This window comes from Schistocerca gregaria, chromosome 9, assembly GCF_023897955.1.
Source record: "Schistocerca gregaria isolate iqSchGreg1 chromosome 9, iqSchGreg1.2, whole genome shotgun sequence".
In the NCBI taxonomy this organism is placed as follows: domain Eukaryota; kingdom Metazoa; phylum Arthropoda; class Insecta; order Orthoptera; family Acrididae; genus Schistocerca; species Schistocerca gregaria.
Window position 1 is genome coordinate 183,946,256 of NC_064928.1, and position 20,180 is coordinate 183,966,435.

General features: G+C 43.3%; 1 protein-coding gene and 1 pseudogene across 1 annotated transcript in view; one reads left to right on the plus strand and one right to left on the minus strand.

Moving 5' to 3' along the window:
• The window catches only part of LOC126291767 (uncharacterized), a 40,333-nt gene that overhangs the window by 18,604 nt on the left and 1,549 nt on the right, over positions 1-20,180 (minus strand). Inside the window, exons 2-4 of the mRNA XM_049985451.1 lie at positions 13,240-13,405; positions 7,949-8,134; positions 1,177-1,320 (exon numbers count right to left, since the gene is read on the minus strand). Of these exons, the coding sequence (XP_049841408.1) occupies positions 1,177-1,320; positions 7,949-8,134; positions 13,240-13,393 (484 nt within the window). The 5' untranslated portion in view covers positions 13,394-13,405. The remainder of the gene's footprint in view (positions 1-1,176; positions 1,321-7,948; positions 8,135-13,239; positions 13,406-20,180) is intronic.
• Positions 17,346-17,463, plus strand: LOC126292519 (5S ribosomal RNA; annotated as a pseudogene).

Sequence of the window (20,180 nt, forward strand, 5' to 3'; positions counted from 1 at the left end):
CCAAATGTTTCGTTACTACACATTTAATATAAAGCATAATACATATGAAAGGCTTATTTAAGTAGTAAAGTTAAGAGAGCGCTGAAAAATCTGCAGAGATACCAGAAATTTTCAAGTACATATAACTTTAGGACTCTGTATCGCAGAATGAACAAAAATGGGCTTGTACTTGAATATTTCTGGTATCTCTGCAGATTTTTCAGCGCTCACTTAACTTTAGAACTCTGTATCTCACAATGAACAAAAATGGGCTTGTACCATTAATGAAATAAGCCCTTCATATATCACCATGACTATTGAATATGTACGACCTGTTTAGAATTTCCAGATAACAGGTCTACAATTAGTAGCAATAAATTGAATTGAACTGAATGTGCAACCACCCAGATTGCCCTAAACTGCTCCAGATAAATGCTGGGATCATTGTGTTGAAAGGGCACGGCCGATTTCTTCCACATCCTTAACACAAGCTTGTCTTCCATCTGTAGTGACGTCGACGTCTTCATTCTACTTCGCACCATGTTCCTCTACTAACGTTTGCTGCATCCGAAAAGCTTCCATATTGAAGAACTCTAAAAAAAGAATTAAACATTCTCGGTTTTATAGCCGCGTCAATTCGAATAAAATCCTCGAGCTTTCGACGAACATCTCCGCCATCATCGTCGGGAGTTCAGAGTGGGGCGAGCGATGGACATCGAAAGAAAGCAGAGACAGATGCGCGACGCGGGAGAGGCAGTTTCAAACATGGCGCCAGCCCCTGGCGCCACCTGACGTCACCAGTGGTGCCACAGGCAATAGCTCCGCTAGCTGCCCGGGTCGACTTACCCGTGCGCCACATTGGGTCTATCTGATTGGCTGCTGATGATGTCATCATGCCTATATAAGCGAGAAACCGTAGCAGCCCCCGCAGTCAGTGAACTCCTGACGACGATGGCGGAGATGGTCATCGAAAGCTTGAGGATTGTTTTCGAAATGACGCGGCATGAAAAGCGAGAATGTTTTATTCGTGTATGCCGTCGCGAAAGACACGGAGAACATGTAACTCTAAGAAAAGTTAAAATATTGTATATCCTATCCCCTGTCATTTTTCTGTGTGTAGCTGTCGTGCAGTCGTCTTCTGAAGCCCCAGAGGTAGATAGGACCAGCCTTGTACTGCACTTACTGCTACGTACTCACCGCTGGATCGGATGGCGTGCACCACGAGGCAGACGATGTACCCGGCGAAGGCGAGGAAGGCGAGCGCCGTGACGGAGCCCTGGAAGATGTCCGCCATGCCCTTCTGCTTGCCCTTCTTCATCATGCCGGCGCTAGGGCCGTACCCTGTGGAACGCCAAACACTGCCCAAACATACAGCAATCACTGTCCTCATGAACACAAATCCGGGGTACACCGCATACGACAACAGTGCCACGTGTGGTGTTGTCTGGGAACTTGTAATCATGCACTACTGGCCATTAAAATTGCTACACCAAGAAGAAATGCAGATGATAAACGGGTATTCATTGGACAAATTTATTATACTAGAACAGACATGTGATTACATCTTCACGCATTTGGGTGCATAGAGCATTACCAATCAGTAGCCAGAACAACCACCTCTGGCCGTAATAACGGCCTTGATACGCCTGGGCATTGAGTCAAACAGAGCTTGCATGGCGTGTAGGGGTACAGCTGCCCGTGCAGCTTCAACACGATACCACAGTTCATCAAGAGTACTGACTGGCGTATTGTGACGAGCCAGTTGCTCGGCCACCATTGCCCAGAAGTTTTCATTTGATGAGAGATCTGGAGAATATGCAGCAGTCGAACATTTCCTGAATCCAGAAAGGACCTGCAACATACGCTCGTGCATTATCCTGCTGAAATGTAGGGTTTCGCAGGAGTCGAATGAAGGGTAGAGCCACGGGTCGTAACACATCTGAAATGTAACGTCCACTGTTCAAAGTGCCGTCAATGCGAACAAGAGGTGACCGAGACGTGTAACCGATGGCACCCCATACCATCACGCTGAGTGATACACCAGTATGGCGATGACGAATACACTCTTCCAACGTGTGTTCATCGCGATGTCGCCAAACACGGATGCGACGATCGTGATGCTCTAAACAGAACCTGGATTCATCCGCAAAAATATCGTTTTGCCATTCGTGCACCCACCTTCGTCGTTGAGTACACCATCGCAGGCGCTCCTGTCCCTAATGCAGCGTCAAGGGTAACCGCAGCCATGGTCTCCGAGCTGATAGTCCATGCTGCTGCAAACGTCGTCGAACTGTTCGTGCAGATGGTTGTTGTCTTGCAAACGTCCCCATCTCTTGACTCAGGGATCGAGACGTGACTGCACGATCCGTTACAGCCATGCGGATAAGATGCCTGTCATCTCGACTGCTAGTGATACGAGGCCGTTGGGGCCCAGCACAGCGTTCCGTATTACCCTCCTGAACCCACAGTTTCCGTATTCTGCTAACAGTCATTGGATATCGACCAACGCGAGCAGCAATGTCGCGATACTATAAACCGCAATCGCGATAGGCTGCCATCCGACCTTTATCAAAGTCGGAAACGTGATGGTACACATTTCTCCTCCTTACACGTGGCATCCCAACAACGTTTCACCAGGCAACGCCGGTCATCTTCTATTTGTGTACGAGAAATCGGTTGGAAACTTTCCTCATGTCAGCACGTTGTAGCTGTCGCCACCGGCGCCAACCTTGTGTGAATGCTCTGTATAGCTAATCATTTGCATATCACAGCATGTTCTTTCTGTCGGCTAAATTTCACGTCTGTAGCACGTCGTCGTCGTGGTGTAGCAATTTTAATGGCCAGTAGTGTGCAAGTATCTTTAAGGCTCTGTTTACCATCATAATTCACTCACACAATATTTTTCAGAATAGTTTCATTACAACCGTTGGCAATGCTTAAACATCTGACTGCTAACTAATGTGAGAGGGGCGTAAGAAATCGCCTTATACTAAGCGTATGCCACCTAGAGGCAGTAGTAAGAATCCAGCATACTACAGGCAGTAGCGCCTCAAGTGGACGCTGAAGCAAGTAACCGTGCAGTGTTACGTGTTACACATATTTGTGAATTATGCTCTTTAAATAATTGTTTGCACATTTTATGCATAGTTAGAAGGAAGCTATGTACGTGGTCATGACTTTAGTATTCAGTCAGAATCATCGGGCTCATACCCACAGATCAGTTTAGGCGCCAAAGTTACCGCAGTTTCACATATCACGAAGAGGTTCTAGGAGAAGTATTGCACACGTTTTTTGTGATGAACACATATAGTTGTTAGTAGTCTGTCGTTGAATTCTGGGCTTATTAGCTTATTGGACGAGACATAAATGCTACACGTATTTCTGCAGTGCATTATTTAAGCTGCGATAATCCACTGAAGGAGAAGTCGGTCTATTTAATCGCCACTTTTAAGCTCTTGTATGTTGGGTAATCTTAAGCACTATGCTGCATCAAGAAACATTATTCGGGATAAGAAATAGTATTGAAGTAACGATGTTGCTTCAGACCACAAATGCAAGCTGCTGATTCTTCGTTTTATGGCACTTCTCACTAGAGGCTTGAAGATAATCTCACCAGCAGTGTAAAAGATGAAAGTATATATATATATTTTATTTGTGCAGTCAGTTTAATGTGGACATCATACCAGTAAGACTTTACTTCACACCAGTAAGACTGACTGTTCTGTAAAAGCCATGACGTAACTGCTGTGTTACATTAAGTAATACCCATGTGAATATTGTTTAAAGGAAAACCTTCATTCCATGTGCTGTGTTTGAGTGTTCTTTTTCCTGCCAAACGAATATTGCAAACCTTACAATTCTCTGCCATCTCATGAGCTAGATGCATGAGACATGCAAAATACCCTCAGACTTCTACAAGAATATAATAATTCTAATCCCAAAGAAAGCAGGTGTTGACAGGTGTGAAAATTACCGAACTATCAGTTTAATAAGTCACGGTTGCAAAATACTAATACGAAATCTCCACAGACGAATGCAAAAAATAGTAGAAGCCTACCTCAGGTAAGATCAGTTTGGATTCCATGTAAATGTAGGAACACGCGAGACAGTACTAACCCTACGACTTATCTTAGAAAGTAGTTTAAGGAAAGGCACACCTACGTTTCTAGCATTTATAGAGAAAGCTTTTGACAGTGTTGACTGGAATAGTCTCTTTCAAAGCCCGAAGGTGGCAGGGGTAAAATAAAGGGAGCGAAAGGCTGTTTACATTTTGTACAGAAACCAGATGGCAGTTATAAGAGTCGAGGTGCATGAAAGGGCAGCAGTGGTTGAGAAGGGAGTGAGACAGGGTTGTAGCCTCTCCCCGATGTTATTCAATCTGTACATTGAGCAAGCAGTAAATGAAAAATTTGGGGTAGGACTTAAAATCTAAGGATAAGAAAGAGAAACTTTGAGGTTTGCCGATGAGATTGTAATTCTGTCAGAGACAGCAAAGGACCTGGAAGAGCAGATCAATGGAATGGACAGTGTCTTGGAAGGAGGGTATAACACGAACATAGACAAAATCAAAACAAGGATAAAGAAATGTAGTCGAATTAAATCGGATGATGCTGAGGGAATTAGATTAGGAAATGAGACATTTAAAGTAGTAAAGGAGTTCTGCTACTTGGGGAGCAAAATAACTGATGATGGTCGAAGTAGAGAGGGTATTAAATGTAGACTGGCAATGGCAAGGAAACGTTTCTGAAGAAGAGATATTTGTTAATATCGAGTATAGATTTAAGTGTCGGAAGTCGTTTCTGAAAGTATTTGTACAGAGTGTAGCCATGTAAGGAAGTGAAACGTGGAAGATAAATAGTTTAGACAAGAAGAGAGTAGAAGCTTTCGAAATGTGGTGCTACAGAAGAATGCCGAAGATTAGATGGGTAGATCACGTAACTAATGAGGTGGTGCTAAACAGAATTTGGAAGAAGAGAAGTTTGTGGCACAACTTGACTGGAAGAAGGGATCGGTTAGTAGGACATGTTCTGAGGCATCAAGGGATCACCAATTTAGTACTGGAGGGCAGCGTGGAGGGTAAAAATCGTAGAGGGAGGCCAAGAGATGAATACACTAATCAGATTCAGAAGGATGTAGGTTGCAGTAGGTACTGGGAGATGAAGAGGCTTGCACAGGATAAAGTAGCATGGAGAGCTGCATCAAAGAAGTCTCTGTATTGGAAATATTTAGTACCTAAAGTATTTAAAAAACAATATGTTGCAGTTGCTGGATACTAGGTGAAGATGATTAAAGATATTATGACTTTATATTATTTTCAGTAGGATATGCTTTGGTGGGTTTCAATGAGCTATAGTGTGCGTGACAAGCGTAGTTTTCTGTTCAGTTAAAGTCTATGATAAAGTGATATTTCACCTTGAAAGCGTATGTTATTCAGAAAGTGCAACATCCGCTATAATACTGATAAATGATGTAAATACAACTAGTGTTTTACTTGAAAGAAATACGAATGTAATATTTATAGACACACATTAAGAAAGCAACCAACACAGTAGCTTAGTGTCCTCAATGTTTAGTAGGTTTTATGACTATATTTCATTATACGTGTTAGTAGGTAATTTATGTTCCTGATAGTGATATTTTGTATAGATTAAGTGTTGATATTCCCACTAGACAATCTCATTTGTTAATTCATACAGTTACGTAATTGTCATCTCAACAGCTGACTGTATACAGTCTTCTGTTATGCTCTGTAGTTTCTTTATACAGTAGTAATTGTTTCGTTTATTTAAAATTCCTGTTGCCTGGTAGTGCGCATGTTCTGTTTACTAGAAAGCGATCATAAGTGGAAATGCTGAGCACTACATGCGACTGTCCACCCGATTTGAACGATTGCGATTGCCGACTTGGGTCATTTGCAGCAGTTAGGCGCTCCTTATTAGAACAAATCCGGGTGGGACACTGCAAACTGACACCGGTACTCGTGGGGCGGGCTCCGGTCGCCATATGCGCCCTGACCCATTCATCGGCCTGTGCTGGTTGAAGCATCAATTTCAGCTGAACTACACAGGTGACTGGGGAGTGGGCTTGGAAACAGGTCTGAGACACTCGTTACGCCATTAGTCACTTGAGAGCGGTGTGTCAGCATCGTGTGACCACACAGCTGTGCTGGAACCCAGACTGGAATCTCAGAGAGCGTGACGGCAGAACACAGACTCACCAGGCCACGTGTCCTCTTGTCCATAGCTCGTGGTCTCGCAGTCGCATCCCCGCTTCCCGCGCACGGGGTCCCGGGTTCGATTCCCGGCGAGGTCAGGGATTTTCACCTGCCTCGAGATGACTGGATGTTTGTGTTGTCCTTGTCATTTCATCATCATTCATGAAAGTAGCGAGATTGGGCTGAGCAAAGGTTGGGACTTCGTACGGGCCCTCATAACGGCGCAGTCGACCACCCCACAAACCAAACATCATCATGATCACGTGTCCTGTTGCCGCCGCAAGGTCATGACTGCAGCTGGCTGTTGCAGTCCCTGTTTTAACGGAGATGTTGCTCCTGGAATAATTTCTTTTGAAGTAGTACGTCTACTCGCTCACTGGTCGAATTTCCTTGTGCGACAAGTAACGAAAACAGCTATGGTATTGCAAATAACACAACACAAGAACACATACAGCTAACGCGTGTATGACAGTTTTTATGGGATAGCTCCTACACCAGCCTCAAGTACTAAGCTGCAGAGCCACTCTCAACTCCCGTAGTTTGGCTTAACCTCATCTAGCACCTATCAGAGTCCTAAGAGTGTGCCTGCATTGGTTGCTGTAGAGGGCCGGTCACAGACAGCTCTTGCAAATAGTGTAGTAGAGCGGGCTCTGGCACCAAACTGTCTCATCGATGGCGTCATCAAGGTTCAAGGCACTTTCTTGCCCTTTGGGTGCAAAACTGTCGCCAAAAGGCAGAAAAATTAGAAATGATCAACGGCGTGAGGATGCAGAAGGCAGTGGAAACCACTACATCACATACACATAATGTATATCCACAGGACATGCAGCCTATAACTGAAAAGGTATCCACTGGCAAAAGATTCTCAAATTGTCCTCTACAGGATCTCCAGGAAGGGAATGCAAGGGGGAGATGACTAAGAGGAAAGGACTGTATAACCGACGAAAGAATAATGTTCTATGAGTCGGGGTGTGGAAAGTAAGGACTTTGAAGGTTTTAGTGAAAAGCAGGAAAGGGAAATGCAAAGCCTCAGTCTAGATATAGTGAGTCAGTGAAGTGAAATACCACGAGTTCTGGTCAGATGAGTATGTGGTAATATCAGCAGCAGCAGAATATGGAATAACAGGAGTAGGATTCATTATGAATAGAAAGGTACGACAAAGTGTGAGTCAACAGCAAACCCAACACCGATAGTAATGGTTTAGGTGTACATACCAGCTTCGCATGCTCAAGATGAAGAGATAAAGTAAGAATATGGGGATACTGAATGGATAGTTCAGCACTTGCAGGGAAATGAGTCATGGAGGATTGGACTGCGGTTGTAGGGGAAGGAATAGAAGAAAGGGTTACAGTATGATATGGCTTTGGTGGTAGGAATGAGAGAGGAGAAAGACTAATTGAGGTAATACCAAATGCTCTGTTCAAGAATCAACAAGAGGAGGAAGTATACTTGGAAAAGGCTGGGAGATACAGAAAGATTTCTGTTAGGTTCTGTCATGGCCAGGCAGAGATTCCGGACTCCGATGCTGGATTGTAAGGCATTCCTCTGAGCAGATATAGACTCAAATCACAATTTAGTAGCGATGAAGAGGACGCTGAAGTTTAAGAGACTAGTCAGGTAGTGTCATTGCCAAAATAAATAGGACACGGAGTTCGTGGCGGGCCGCATCAAACCAGTCAGAAGACTGAAGGCCCAAGAAAAATAAAAATAAATCCGTGTGAGAGAATGGCGGACGGACAGGAGCGCCAGCTCACCGTATCCGCCGCCCCCGGCGCTGCCGCCCCTCCTGGCAGCCTTTGGGCCAGGCCCGCCGCCCACCAGCGCCTCCGCCACGGGGCCGCCTCCGACTGCCACCCCCACTGCCCCCGCCGCCTCCGCAGGAGCGCCATGCTCCGTGACGGGTTCGGTCCCCGACGCCACCGTCGCCACCTCTTCGGTTGCTGAAACAATGCAGAAAAAGCAGGTCTGGACTCGCAGAGCACTCGTTAATTGCGTTACTGAGTTAAATCTCTCCTCCGGCTGCTACGAGGCGTGTTTTTTAAGTAAGCTCCGTTTTGAAATTTAAAAAAAAAACGCAACGATATCCCAATAATTTTATTTTTACATGAAAGCCTGTACCTTAATCTACGCACTGACGCCATTACAGTCTGATTCTGCGTTGTTTACGTTGTGTACTGTTTAAGATGCCTCCGATAATGGTGGATCCCGCCGACTGTGAAGTACGAGCTGTTTTAAGATTTCTTGGTGGTAAAGGCCTAAAAGCGATCGATATTCATCCTGAGATCTGTGCAGTTTACAGAGAAAACATTATGAGTGATGAAATAGTGAGAAAGTGGGGGAGAGCATTTAAAGATGGTCGCACAAATGTGCACTACGAACAACGGAGTGGGCGTCCTTCTGTCGTTAATGAAAGTACGGTGCAGGAAGTGGACAATAAGGTGAGAGAAAACAGACGTTCTTCCTTGCGGGATGACTTTCCTAACGTTTCTCGTAGTGTTTTGTATGGCATTGTGACCGAGCACTTGAATTACCGAAAATTGTGCGCACGTTGGGTACCGGAAATGTTGACGGATGTGCACAAAACCAAACGTTTAGACAGTACACTGACTTTCCTTGAGCGGTACCACAACGACGGTGATGATTTCTTAAGCCAAATTGTTAGGGGCGATGAAACGTGGGTGGCCTACGTCACACCAGAATCAAAGCAACAGTCCACGGAAGTTGAGCAAGGGCATTCTTTTGCTACAAGACAATGCCCGTCCGCATGTGATGAATCAGACCAAACATCTCATCATGTCTTTTCGGTGGGAAACTCTGGATCATCCTCCGTACAGCTCCGATCTTGCGCGCAGTGACTACCATCTGTTCCTGCACTTGAAGAAACACCTGGGCGGTCATCGTCTTCAAGACGATGACGAAGTCAAAACAGTGGTGATGCAGTGGTTAACAAGTCAGGCGGCAGACTTCTATGACGTGGGTATTCAAAAACTGGTACAACGTTATGATAAGTTCCTCAATATTAACGGAAATTATGTAGAAAAGTAGATTAGGGTAAAGGCTTTCATGTAAAAATAAAATTATTGAGATATCTTAGCACGTCTTTTTTTAAAAATTTACAAACGGTAATTACTTAAAAAAACACGCCTCGTACTTCGACGGTAACCGCGCGGCGCAGCTGGTTCAGCTGCGACCACAGGCAGAATGTTGCCCTAGCCCAGAAGGTGTGCAACCAGGGAAGTGTGTTGGGACCGTTTCTGTGCATGTTGTGTATTAATGACCTTGTAGGTAATACTAATAGCAAACTCAGGGTTTTTGGATGTGCAGTTATCTAGAGTGAAGTACAATCTGAAAGGAGCTGCATAAATTTTTAGTCAGGTCTTAATTAGATTTCAGAGCGGTGCAAAGATTGGCAACCTGACTACAGCAGTTGCTCAAGTGAGCGCTATTCATCTCTTGGCATTTTTGGGCACTGGTCAACGAGTTGCAGACGGTGGAGTGAAGCTAGGCTGATGAAATTACTGCAATGTCATCCGAAATGTTCTCCTGCCGTTCTTGAAGACTATGTGGGTTGTTGCGATACTTCTTACACTTGATGTCTCCCCACACAAAGTAATTGCAAACTGATATATCATGTGACCTGGGTGGCCAGCTGGGGCCGTGATTGGACTGACCTCAGCGTGAAGACTGTGCAAATGTGTTCCAAGGTTGGGCCGGCTGCACGGGCAATTGCTCGATCCCATTGGAAGTAACTGTAGGTCTTTTCCTCCTCAGTTAATGCATCCAGAAATTCACCTCCAATGGTATCCACTGGCTCGGATCATTCTTATTACCCCATCTTGTACCAGTGAGTCACTGATAAAGACAGCCAACTTATACAAATATCTGGTTGTAGCATTTCATTGGGATACGAAATGGAATGATTGCGTAAGCTTAGTCGTGGATAAAGCAGGTGATAGACTTCGGTTTATTGGTAGAATACTGGGGAAGTGCAGTCAGTCTATGAAGTAGATTACTTACAAATAACTCGTGCGACCGGCTCTAGAATACTGCTCAAGTGTGTGGGGCCCTTATCAGATAGAACTAACAGGAGACACCGAGTTTATACAGAGAAGGACAGCACGAATGGTCACAGGTTGTTTGACTCGTGGGAGAGTGTCACAGAGATACTGAAGAAACTGCGTTACAGACAATTGAAGATAGACGTTAACTATCCCGACAAAGTTTACTAACGAGGTTTCAAGGACTGGCTTTAAGCGATGACTCTGCCGCGCGGGATTAGCCGAGCGGTCTTAGGCGCTGCAGTCATGGACTGTGCGGCTGGTCCCGGCGGAGGTTCGAGTCCTCCCTCGGGCATGGTTGTGTTTGTCCTTAGGATAATTTAGGTTAGGTAGTGTGTAAGCTTAGGGACTGATGACCTTAGCAGTTAAGACCCATAAGATTTCATACACATCTGTACATTTTTTGAACGATGACTCTAGGAATACACTACAATCCCCTACGTATCGTTGACATGGGGACGAGGTTACTGCTGGCACAGAGGCAGTCATACAATCAACAACTGGTACAATGCGACGTACTCTCTACCATGCACTTCGCAGTAGTTTGCAGAGTATAGATGCAGGAGTACGAGGGTTGTCCAGAAAGTAAGTTACAATCGGTCGCGAACACCCGGTAAAGCTTTGCACAGGTGTGTTGGGCAGTGTCTCTAGTATGCCCTTCGATCGTGTCGCGTCGCTCTTTTCAGTTTTGAGTGAACAGTGAGCATGTAAAGATTCGCAGGAAATAGCGTCTGCCGCCAAGTATGATGGCCCGGTTACAGATTTCGCCTGTGTCATGCAGCCCACATAACACAACTGTCGAGCAGTTCCTTCTTCATGCCAATTCTCGGCCGCACACTGCAGGGGCAATGAAGACGCTCCTACAGCGTTTCCGATGAGAAGTGTTTGGTCACCCACAATACAGTCCGTAGTTGGCTCCCCCCTAAGCCTCATCTCTGCTCACAAGAACCGCTGGCTATGAAGACAAAATTTTTCCAGAGACAACGAGCTGCAGACCAGTGCAGATAACTGGCCGAAAGCACAGGCGGCTGCTTTCTATGACGAGGATATTAGAAAATTGATGCAACACTATGACAAAACTCGAAGTTGGAGAGGCGAATGTGTAGAGAAATAGGTGGAAGGTGTACCTAACTGTTGCAAATAAAACGTTTCTGGTTTTTACTGTGGTTTCCATTTCGCAACCGACAACCCTCTTAGACGTAGATGTAGGCGGTTCACCCACGGCTGTCACAGTGCTAAGATGCTTACGGGAAAGCTGTTAGCAGGACTGACCTTGTTCCCCTCCGTACCTGAAAGCAATAATGAATGCAGTAACCGGGCCATGCTGGACATTTATTTATTTATTTATTAATATTACGGAGAGACGTATCACCTTGGCAACTATGGTGGGTCATTTGCTGCTAAAAACTTGTAGCAAGTCGCACAGAAACAGACTTCTGGCCTTTCTCTACTGCTACTATCAGTGTTTTCATTTTTCTCGTCATTTACACTGTTAATTTAAAAAAATGCGATACGTAAAGTACTCCCAACATGAGTAACTTAGAAGTAAATATATCCTTGGTGTAGCGAAACTGCTTAAAACATTTAAGAAAGGCAATTCCTCTGGTTCAGATTGCATACCTGTCAGGGGTCTTTCAGAGTACGTTGGTGCAATAGCTCCTTGCTTGGCAGTCATCTACGACCATTCGCTCGTACAAAGATCCGTACCCAGAGACTAGAAAGTTGTACAAGTCACACCAATTCCCAAGACAGGAAATAGAAGTAATCCACTGAATTAAAGAGCCATATCACTATCGTCGATTTATAGTAGCATTTTGTAACGGATGCTGTGCTCGAACATTATGAATCACTTCGAAGAAAACGATTTATTCACCAAGAGCGAACACGGATTCAGAAAATATCATTCTTGTGAAACTCGACTAATTCTTTATTTTCGCGAAGTAATGAGTGCTATCGACAGGGGACCTCACGTTGGTTCCTTATTTTCAGATTTCCAGAAGAAATATGACATCGTTCCTCAGAAGCGACTTCTAATTAAATTGTGCGCCTATGGAGTGTTGTCTCAGTTGTGCGACTGGACAGAAAATTGTCGAGTAAAACAGAAGTAATATCTGCCGTCCCCCAAGGAAGTGTTGTGGGCCCTCTGTGGTTCTTGAACTACGTGACAGATTTAGGAGACAACCTGAGCAGCCCTCTTAGATTTTTTGCAGATGATGCTATCATTTGCAGAACTGTAATGTCATTAGATGATTATTACAAATTGAAAATGGTTTAGACACCTGTATTCTGCAAGAAGTGGCAATTGACTTTAAATCATGAAACATGTGAAGTCATCCACATGAACACTAAAAATGATTCGCTAAATTACGATAAATCACACAAATCTAGATGCTATAATACTCAACTAAATACCTAGAGGTTACAATTACCAATAACTTAAATTGGAATGATAAAATAAGTAATGTTGTGGGAAAAGGAAACGAAAGACTGCAATTTTTTGGCAGAATACTTAGAACATGTACCAGGTTTACTAAAGAGACTGGTTAGGTTCCACTTCTCTGTCCTCTTCTGGAGTATTTCTGTGCGGTGTGGGATATGCATCAGACAAGATTGATGGAGGACGTTGAAAAAGTTGAAAGAGAAATCAGGGCTCGCACAGAAAAAATTAAGTGCTCGTTGTTCCTGCACGCCGTTCGAGAGTGGAATGGTAGAGAGACAACTTGAAGGTAATTCATATATAAAGGGGAAGCATAGAGACCACATATATAGAAAAGTTCTTGACCGATTTATTCCAAATTTTTACACGATACTCAAACATTGGGACGCACATAGGCAGATAAGTTAAATATTTATTTAATTTTGTAGTATACACATACACATACAATATATAACGGGAGAAGGGTTGGTATCACAAATCTTGAAAAGTTTTTACCGATTTACTTCTGATTTTTACATGATACTCTACTGAATGTTTGGTATAGATATACCTGCGTGCTGGGAGCCCAGCGTTCTGCGCACGCGCAGCAGGGCGTCCAGTGGCAGGTCGCTGAGACCCTGGAGGGCTGCCGCGTCCAGGTCGTCCACGTCCGCGTCTTCGGCGCCGCGCGTCTCCGCTGCCAGCACCATCACCAGCAGCAGCATGGCGCACTCCCCCTGAAGAAAAATTACCAGAGAGAGAGTGAGTAAAAAGCAGGTACCGCCAAGTGCGAAAATTATCGAACTGCCAGTTTAATAAGCCATGGTTGCAAAATTCTTTACAGAAGAAGAATCGAAAGACTGGTAGAAGCCGACCTCAGAGAAGATCAGTTTGGATTTCGGAGAAATTCTACGACTTACTTTAGCGGGTAGGTTAAGGAAAGGCAAATTTACGTGTATAGCGTTTTTGACAATGAATACTCTCAATGAAATTCTGAACGTAGCAAGAGTATGGGCTAAACAAAAAGTTTCGAACGCTTGGATTATTTTTTGATTTAACAATGGCATTTGACTGTGTTGATCACACAATATTGCTCCAGAAGTTGGACCATTGCGGAATAAGGGGAGTAGCACACAACTGGTTCACCTCTTACTTTAGCAACAGGCAGCGAAAGGTCATTATTCACAATGTTGATAACGGCTGTGATGTGGGATCTAAGTGGGGCACTGCCAAGTGGGGGGTGCCCCAGGGATCAGTGTTGGGGCCGATCCTGTTCCTTATTTATAGAAATGATATGCTCTCTAGTATTATGGGTAACTCTAAAATATTTCTGTTTGCTGATGACACTAGCTTGGTAGTAAAGGATGTTGTGTGCAACATTGACTCGGTTTCAAGTAGAGCAGTGCATGACCTCAGTTCATGGCTTGTAGAAAATAAACTAACCTTAAATCACAGTAAGACTCAGTTTTTACAGTTCCTAACACACAATTCAACAAAACCTGACGTTTTAATCTCACAGAACGGGCATATGATTAGTGAAACTGAACAGTTCAAATTCCTAGGTGTTCAGATAGATAGTAAGCTGTCGTGGAAAGCCCACGCTCAGGATCTTGTTGAAAGACTTAATAGTGCCATTTTCACTATTCGAACGGTATCGAAAGTGAGTGGTATTTCGACACGTAAATTAGTCTACTTTGCTTATTTTCATTCACTTATGTCGTATGGTGTTATGTTTTGAGGTAACTCTTCCCATTCTAGAAGGATATTTTTAGCTCAGAAACGGACTGTTCGGCCAATAAGTGGTGTGAGTTCACGAACCTCTTGTCTACCTCTTTTCACGAGTCTGGGTATTTTGACATTGGCCTCTCAATATGTATATTCATTAATGTCGTTTCTTGTTACCAATATTACTTTATTTCCAACAATAAGCAGCTTTTACTCGGTTAATACTCGGCAGAAATCAAACCTCCATTTGGATCGGACTTCCTTAACTCTTGTGCAAAAAGGTGTGCAGTATACTGCTGCATCCATTTTCAATAAGCTGCCACTCGAATTCAAAAATCTTAGCAGTAATCCACGTGCTTTCAAATTGAAACTGAAGAGTTTCCTCATGGGTCACTCCTTCTACTCTGTCGAGGAGTTCCTTGAAAAATTAAGATGATTCTCATTGTACTACTGATAGCGTTTGCGTTAACTTATGATTTTCTTTCAGGCTCATGAACATTTATTTTTATCTGTTATTACTTTTTATGTTGTAAGTTCATGTACTGACACGTTCCATGACCTTGGAGATTTGCTCCTCAATTTGGTCCTACGGAACATGACATTTAAATAAAAAATAAAAATAAAGTAAAATACAGGAACCGAAAGGCTATTTACAACTTGCACAGAAACAGGACAGCAGTTATAAAAGTCGATGGGCATGAAAGAGAACAAGTGATTGAAAAGGGAGTGAGGCCGGGTGGTAGCCTATCCATGATGTTATTCGGTCTGTACACTGAACAAGGAGTAAGGGAAATCACAGAAATATTTGGAGTAGCAATTACATTTCAAGGAGATGTAATAAAAAGTTTGTGGTTTGCTAGTGATATCATAATTCCGTCAGAGATACAAAGGACTTAGAAGAGCAGTTAAATGAACTGTTTTGAAAGGCCGATATAAGATGAACATCAATAAAAGCAAGACAAGGATTATACAGTGAAGAGCCAAGGAAACTGGTACATCTGCGCAATATCGTGGAGGACCCCCACGAGACGCAAAACCGCCGCAACATGGCATAGACTCGACTAATATCTGATGTAGTGCTGGAGGGAACTGACTCCACGAATCCTGCAGGGTTATCTATAAATCCGTAAGAGTACTAGGGGTGGAGATCTCTTATGTGCAACACGTTGTAAGGCATCCCAGACATGCTCAATAATTTTCATATCTGCGGAAGTGTTTAAACTCAGAATAGTGTTCCTGGAGCCACTGAGTTGCAATTCTGGACAAGTTTTGCTATTTGGGTAGCAAAATAACTGATAACGATGGCGAGAAAGCAGTTTCTGAAAAATATAAATTTGTTAACGTCAAATATAGATAAAAGGAATACAAAGTCATTTCTGAAATTATTTGTTTGGAGTGTAGTGAGACGTAGATGATAACAATTTCAGACAAGAAGAGAATAAAAGCTCCTGGTATGTGGTGCTACAGAAGAATTAATGAGGAAGTACTAAATAGATTTGGGGAGAAAAGAAATTTGTGGCGCATCTTGACTAGAAGAAGGGATCGGTTGAGAGGAAACATTCAGAGATATCAAGGGATCACCAGTTTAGTACTGGAGGGAAGTGTTGGATGGGGGTGAGGGTAAAAATTATAGAGACCAAGAGATGCATACAGTAAGCACATTCGGAAGGATGTAGGTTGCAGTATTTATTCGGAGATGAAGCTGGTTGCAGAGAGTAGAATAGCGTGGAAAGCTGCATCGAAACATTCTTCGGACTGAAGACCACAACGATAACAACATGTAGCAAAAATATGCCCCGTACAAGTTACTAACGACTCAGACGGCAGCAGCAGTAGATATGGTGCCTGTACGTCCAAAGGATGTGGGCGTGGCACACATTAGGCCAGTAGTTGAGGCCGGTGTCAATTGATGTAGCTGCAGAGTGCGTTAGGCCAGAAATACATAGTCTAGTAGTTGAGTGTTACTTCTTAGTGTACTCGATTTAGCAAAGTAGATAGCAGACAGTCTTGGAAATATACAGGATGGTATCGAGTAGATGTTACAGGCTTTCAGGGATGATGGAGAAAGTAAATGTAGGTTTCTGAGGTACAGAGCCATGGTCTGGTAACGACAGAATCGAAGGTTGTAAACGAAAATCTTTCAAATAATTCTTACAGTGGACTTCTTCCACTGTGAGTTCTTTGGTTTCCATATTTTGGGAAGAGGTAGTTCGGACGAAAACAACAAAAAATTGTTAAGTACACATGGGCTCTTAAGTGCATACCTTAATAGATCTGAAGTGTATACCTCAATCGCTACAAGATCTTGTTCAATAGAAGAGATGTATTAATTCGTCTTGGTCGTTTCCAGACCACTGTCCCTTACTTCTCATTGATACATTTACCTTTCTCCGTCATTCCTGTAAGTTTCTAACGTGATCAGGGAGTCACCCTGTATAGTGAGTATTGAAAACTGAAAAAAAATATTGGATAGTGTTCCGAGTATTAGCTATGACATGAAGGTCCGCAGAATGGAATGTACTCGAAGGGCATCCTGCGATGCTGAACGAAACAGATTAGAAAATCAGTTAGTAAAAATTGTAGGTTTTGCTATTTGGACAGAAAAGTTAAGTGAGAGTGTTAAAAGCAGAGAACATATGAAATGTTGACCAGCAATAGTAAGAAAAGCATTTAGGAAAAGCGGAAATTTTTTCAAAATCAAACTTAAATTTAGGTGTAAGAAACTCTTTTCTGAAAGTATATGTGTGGAGTGCATCCTTCGATGAAAGTGAAATGTGGACAATAAACAGTTCGGACAAAAAGATAATTGAAGCTTTAGAAATTTAGTGTTACAGGAGAATGCTGAAGATTAGGCGAGTAGATTAGATAAAGTGTCAGGAGGTACTGAATCGAAATGAGAAGTAAAGAAATTTATGACACAATTTGATTAAAAGAAGGTATAGGTAACTGTGAGGCAACGGCCTTGCTGCAGTGGATACACCGGTTCCCATCAGATCACTAAAGTTAAGCACTGTTGGCCATGGCTGGCACTTGGATGGGTGACCATCCCGGCCGCCATGCGCTGTTGCCATTTATCGGGGTGCCCTCAGCTTCGTGATGCCAACCGAGGAGCTACTCGATCGAATTGCAGCGGTCAAAGAAAACCACCATATCGACTGGGAGTGCGGTGTGCCGACAACAAGCCCCTCCTATCCGCATCCTCACCTGAGGATGACACGGCGGTCGGATGGTCCCGATGGGCCACTTGTGGCCTGAAGATGGAGTGCTTATAAGTTACTGTGAGACATCCTGAGACATCTAAGAATCTTGAATTTGATAATGCATGGAAATATCGTAACTCAGAAATACAGAGAGAGTGACGTATCAACACCCTAAGCAGGTTAAAGTAGATATAGCTTTATAGCTCGCAGTAATAGTGGAGAGTCGATATGCCTTGCACAGCATAGACTGGCATAGAGTCCACCATCAAATCAGTATTTGGACTGAAGACCAGAAAAATACGCGGAAGGTAGGAATCTATACATGTTATAAAAATCTATATACGTACATATGTTCCACATCTCCTTCTGAACCAGTAGATCGATTTCAGCCAGACATGGTACATATATCGCTTACCATCTGGAAAGAATCGTCGTGGGGTAAGGACCACCTACCCATCAAAAGAGTGGGTTGGAGGTGAAAAAGAGATGTAGCTCACAACGTGCGAATACACATTTTGCAGACAGTATTCATATACACCATTATGTTGTTGTTGTGGTCTTCAGTCCTGAGACTGGTTTGATGCAGCTCTCCATGCTACCCTATCCTGTGCAAGCTTCTTCATCTCCCAGTACTTACTGCAACCTACATCCTTCTGGATCTGCTTAGTATATTCATCTCATGGTCTCCCTCTACGATTTTTACCCTTCATGCTGCCCTCCAATGCTAAATATTTGATCCTTTGATGCCTCTGAACATGTCCTACCAACCGGTCCGTTCTTCTTGTCAAGTTGTGCCACAAACTCTCTCTTCTCCCCAATTGTATTCAATACTTCCTCATTAGTTATATGATCTACCCATCTAATCTTCAGCATTCTTCTGTAGCACCAAATTTTTAAAGCTTCTATCCTCTTCTTGTCCCACCTATTTATTGTCCATGTTTCACTTCCGTACATGGCTACACTCCATACAAATACTTTCAGACACGACTTCCTGACTCTTAAATCTATACTCGATGTTAACAAATTTCTGTTCTTCAGAAACGCTTTCTTTGCCATTGCCGGTCTACATTTTATATCTTCTCTACTTCGACCATTATCAGTTATTTTGCTTCCCAAATAGCAAATTCCTTTACTACTTTGAGTGTCTCAATCATCATCATCATTTAAGACTGATTATGCCTTTCAGCGTTCAGCCTGGAGCGTAGCCCCCCTTATAAAAATCCTCCATGATCCCCTATTCAGTGCAAACATTGGTGCCTCTTCTGATGTTAAACCTATTACTTCAAAATCATTCTTAACCGAATCCAGGTACCTTCTCCTTGGTCTGCCCCGACTCCTCCTACCCTCTACTGCTGAACCCATGAGTCTCTTGGGTAACCTTGCTTCTCCCATGCGTGTAACATGACCCCACCATCTAAGCCTGTTCGCCCTGACTGCTACATCTATAGAGTTCATTCCCAGTTTTTCTTTGAGTTCCTCATTGTGGACACCCTCCTGCCATTGTTTCCATCTACTAGTACCTGCAATCATCCTAGCTACTTTCATATCCGTAACCTCAACCTTGTTGATAAGGTAACCTGAATCCACCCAGCTTTCGCTCCCATACAACAAAATTGGTCGAAAGATTGAACGGTGCACAGATAACTTAGTCTTGGTACTGAGTTCCTTCTTGCAGAAGAGAGTAGATAGTAGCTGAGCGCTCACTGCATTAGCTTTGCTACATCTCGCTTCCAGTTCTTTCACTATGTTGCCATCCTGTGAGAATATGCATCCTAAGTACTTGAAACCGTCCACCTGTTCTAAATTTGTTCCTTCTATTTGGCACTCAATCCGTTTATATTTCTTTCCCACTGATATTACTTTCGTTTTGGAGATGCTAATCTTCATACCATACTCCTTACATTTATGATCTAGCTCTGAAATATTACTTTGCAAACTTTCATCAAATCTGCCATCACAACTAAGTCATCCGCATATGCAAGACTGCTTATTTTGTCTTCACATATTTTAATCTCACCCAGCCAGTCTATTGTTTTCAACATATGATCCATAAATAATATGAACAACAGTGGCGACAGGTTACAGCCTTGTCTTACCCCTGAAACTACTCTGAACCATGAACTCAATTTACCGTCAACTCTAACTGCTGCCTGACTATCCATGTAAAGACCTTTAATTGCTTGCAAAAGTTTGCCTCCTATTCCATAATCTCGTAGAACAGACAATAACTTTCTCCTAGGGACCCGGTCATTTGCTTTTTCTAGATCTATAAAGCATAGATACAATTCCCTGTTCCACTCATAACACTTCTCCATTATTTGCCGTAAGCTAAAGATCTGGCCCTGACAACCTCTAAGAGGCCTAAACCCACACTGATTTTCATCCAATTGGTCCTCAACTAATACTCGCACTTTCCTTTCAACAAACCTGAGAAGATTTTACCCACAACGCTGATTAAAGAGATACCTCTGTAGTTGTTACAATCTTTTCTGTTTCCATGTTTAAAGATTGGTGTGATTACTGCTTTTGTCCAGTTTGATGGAACCTGTCCCGACTCCCAGGCCATTTCAATTATCCTGTGTAGCCA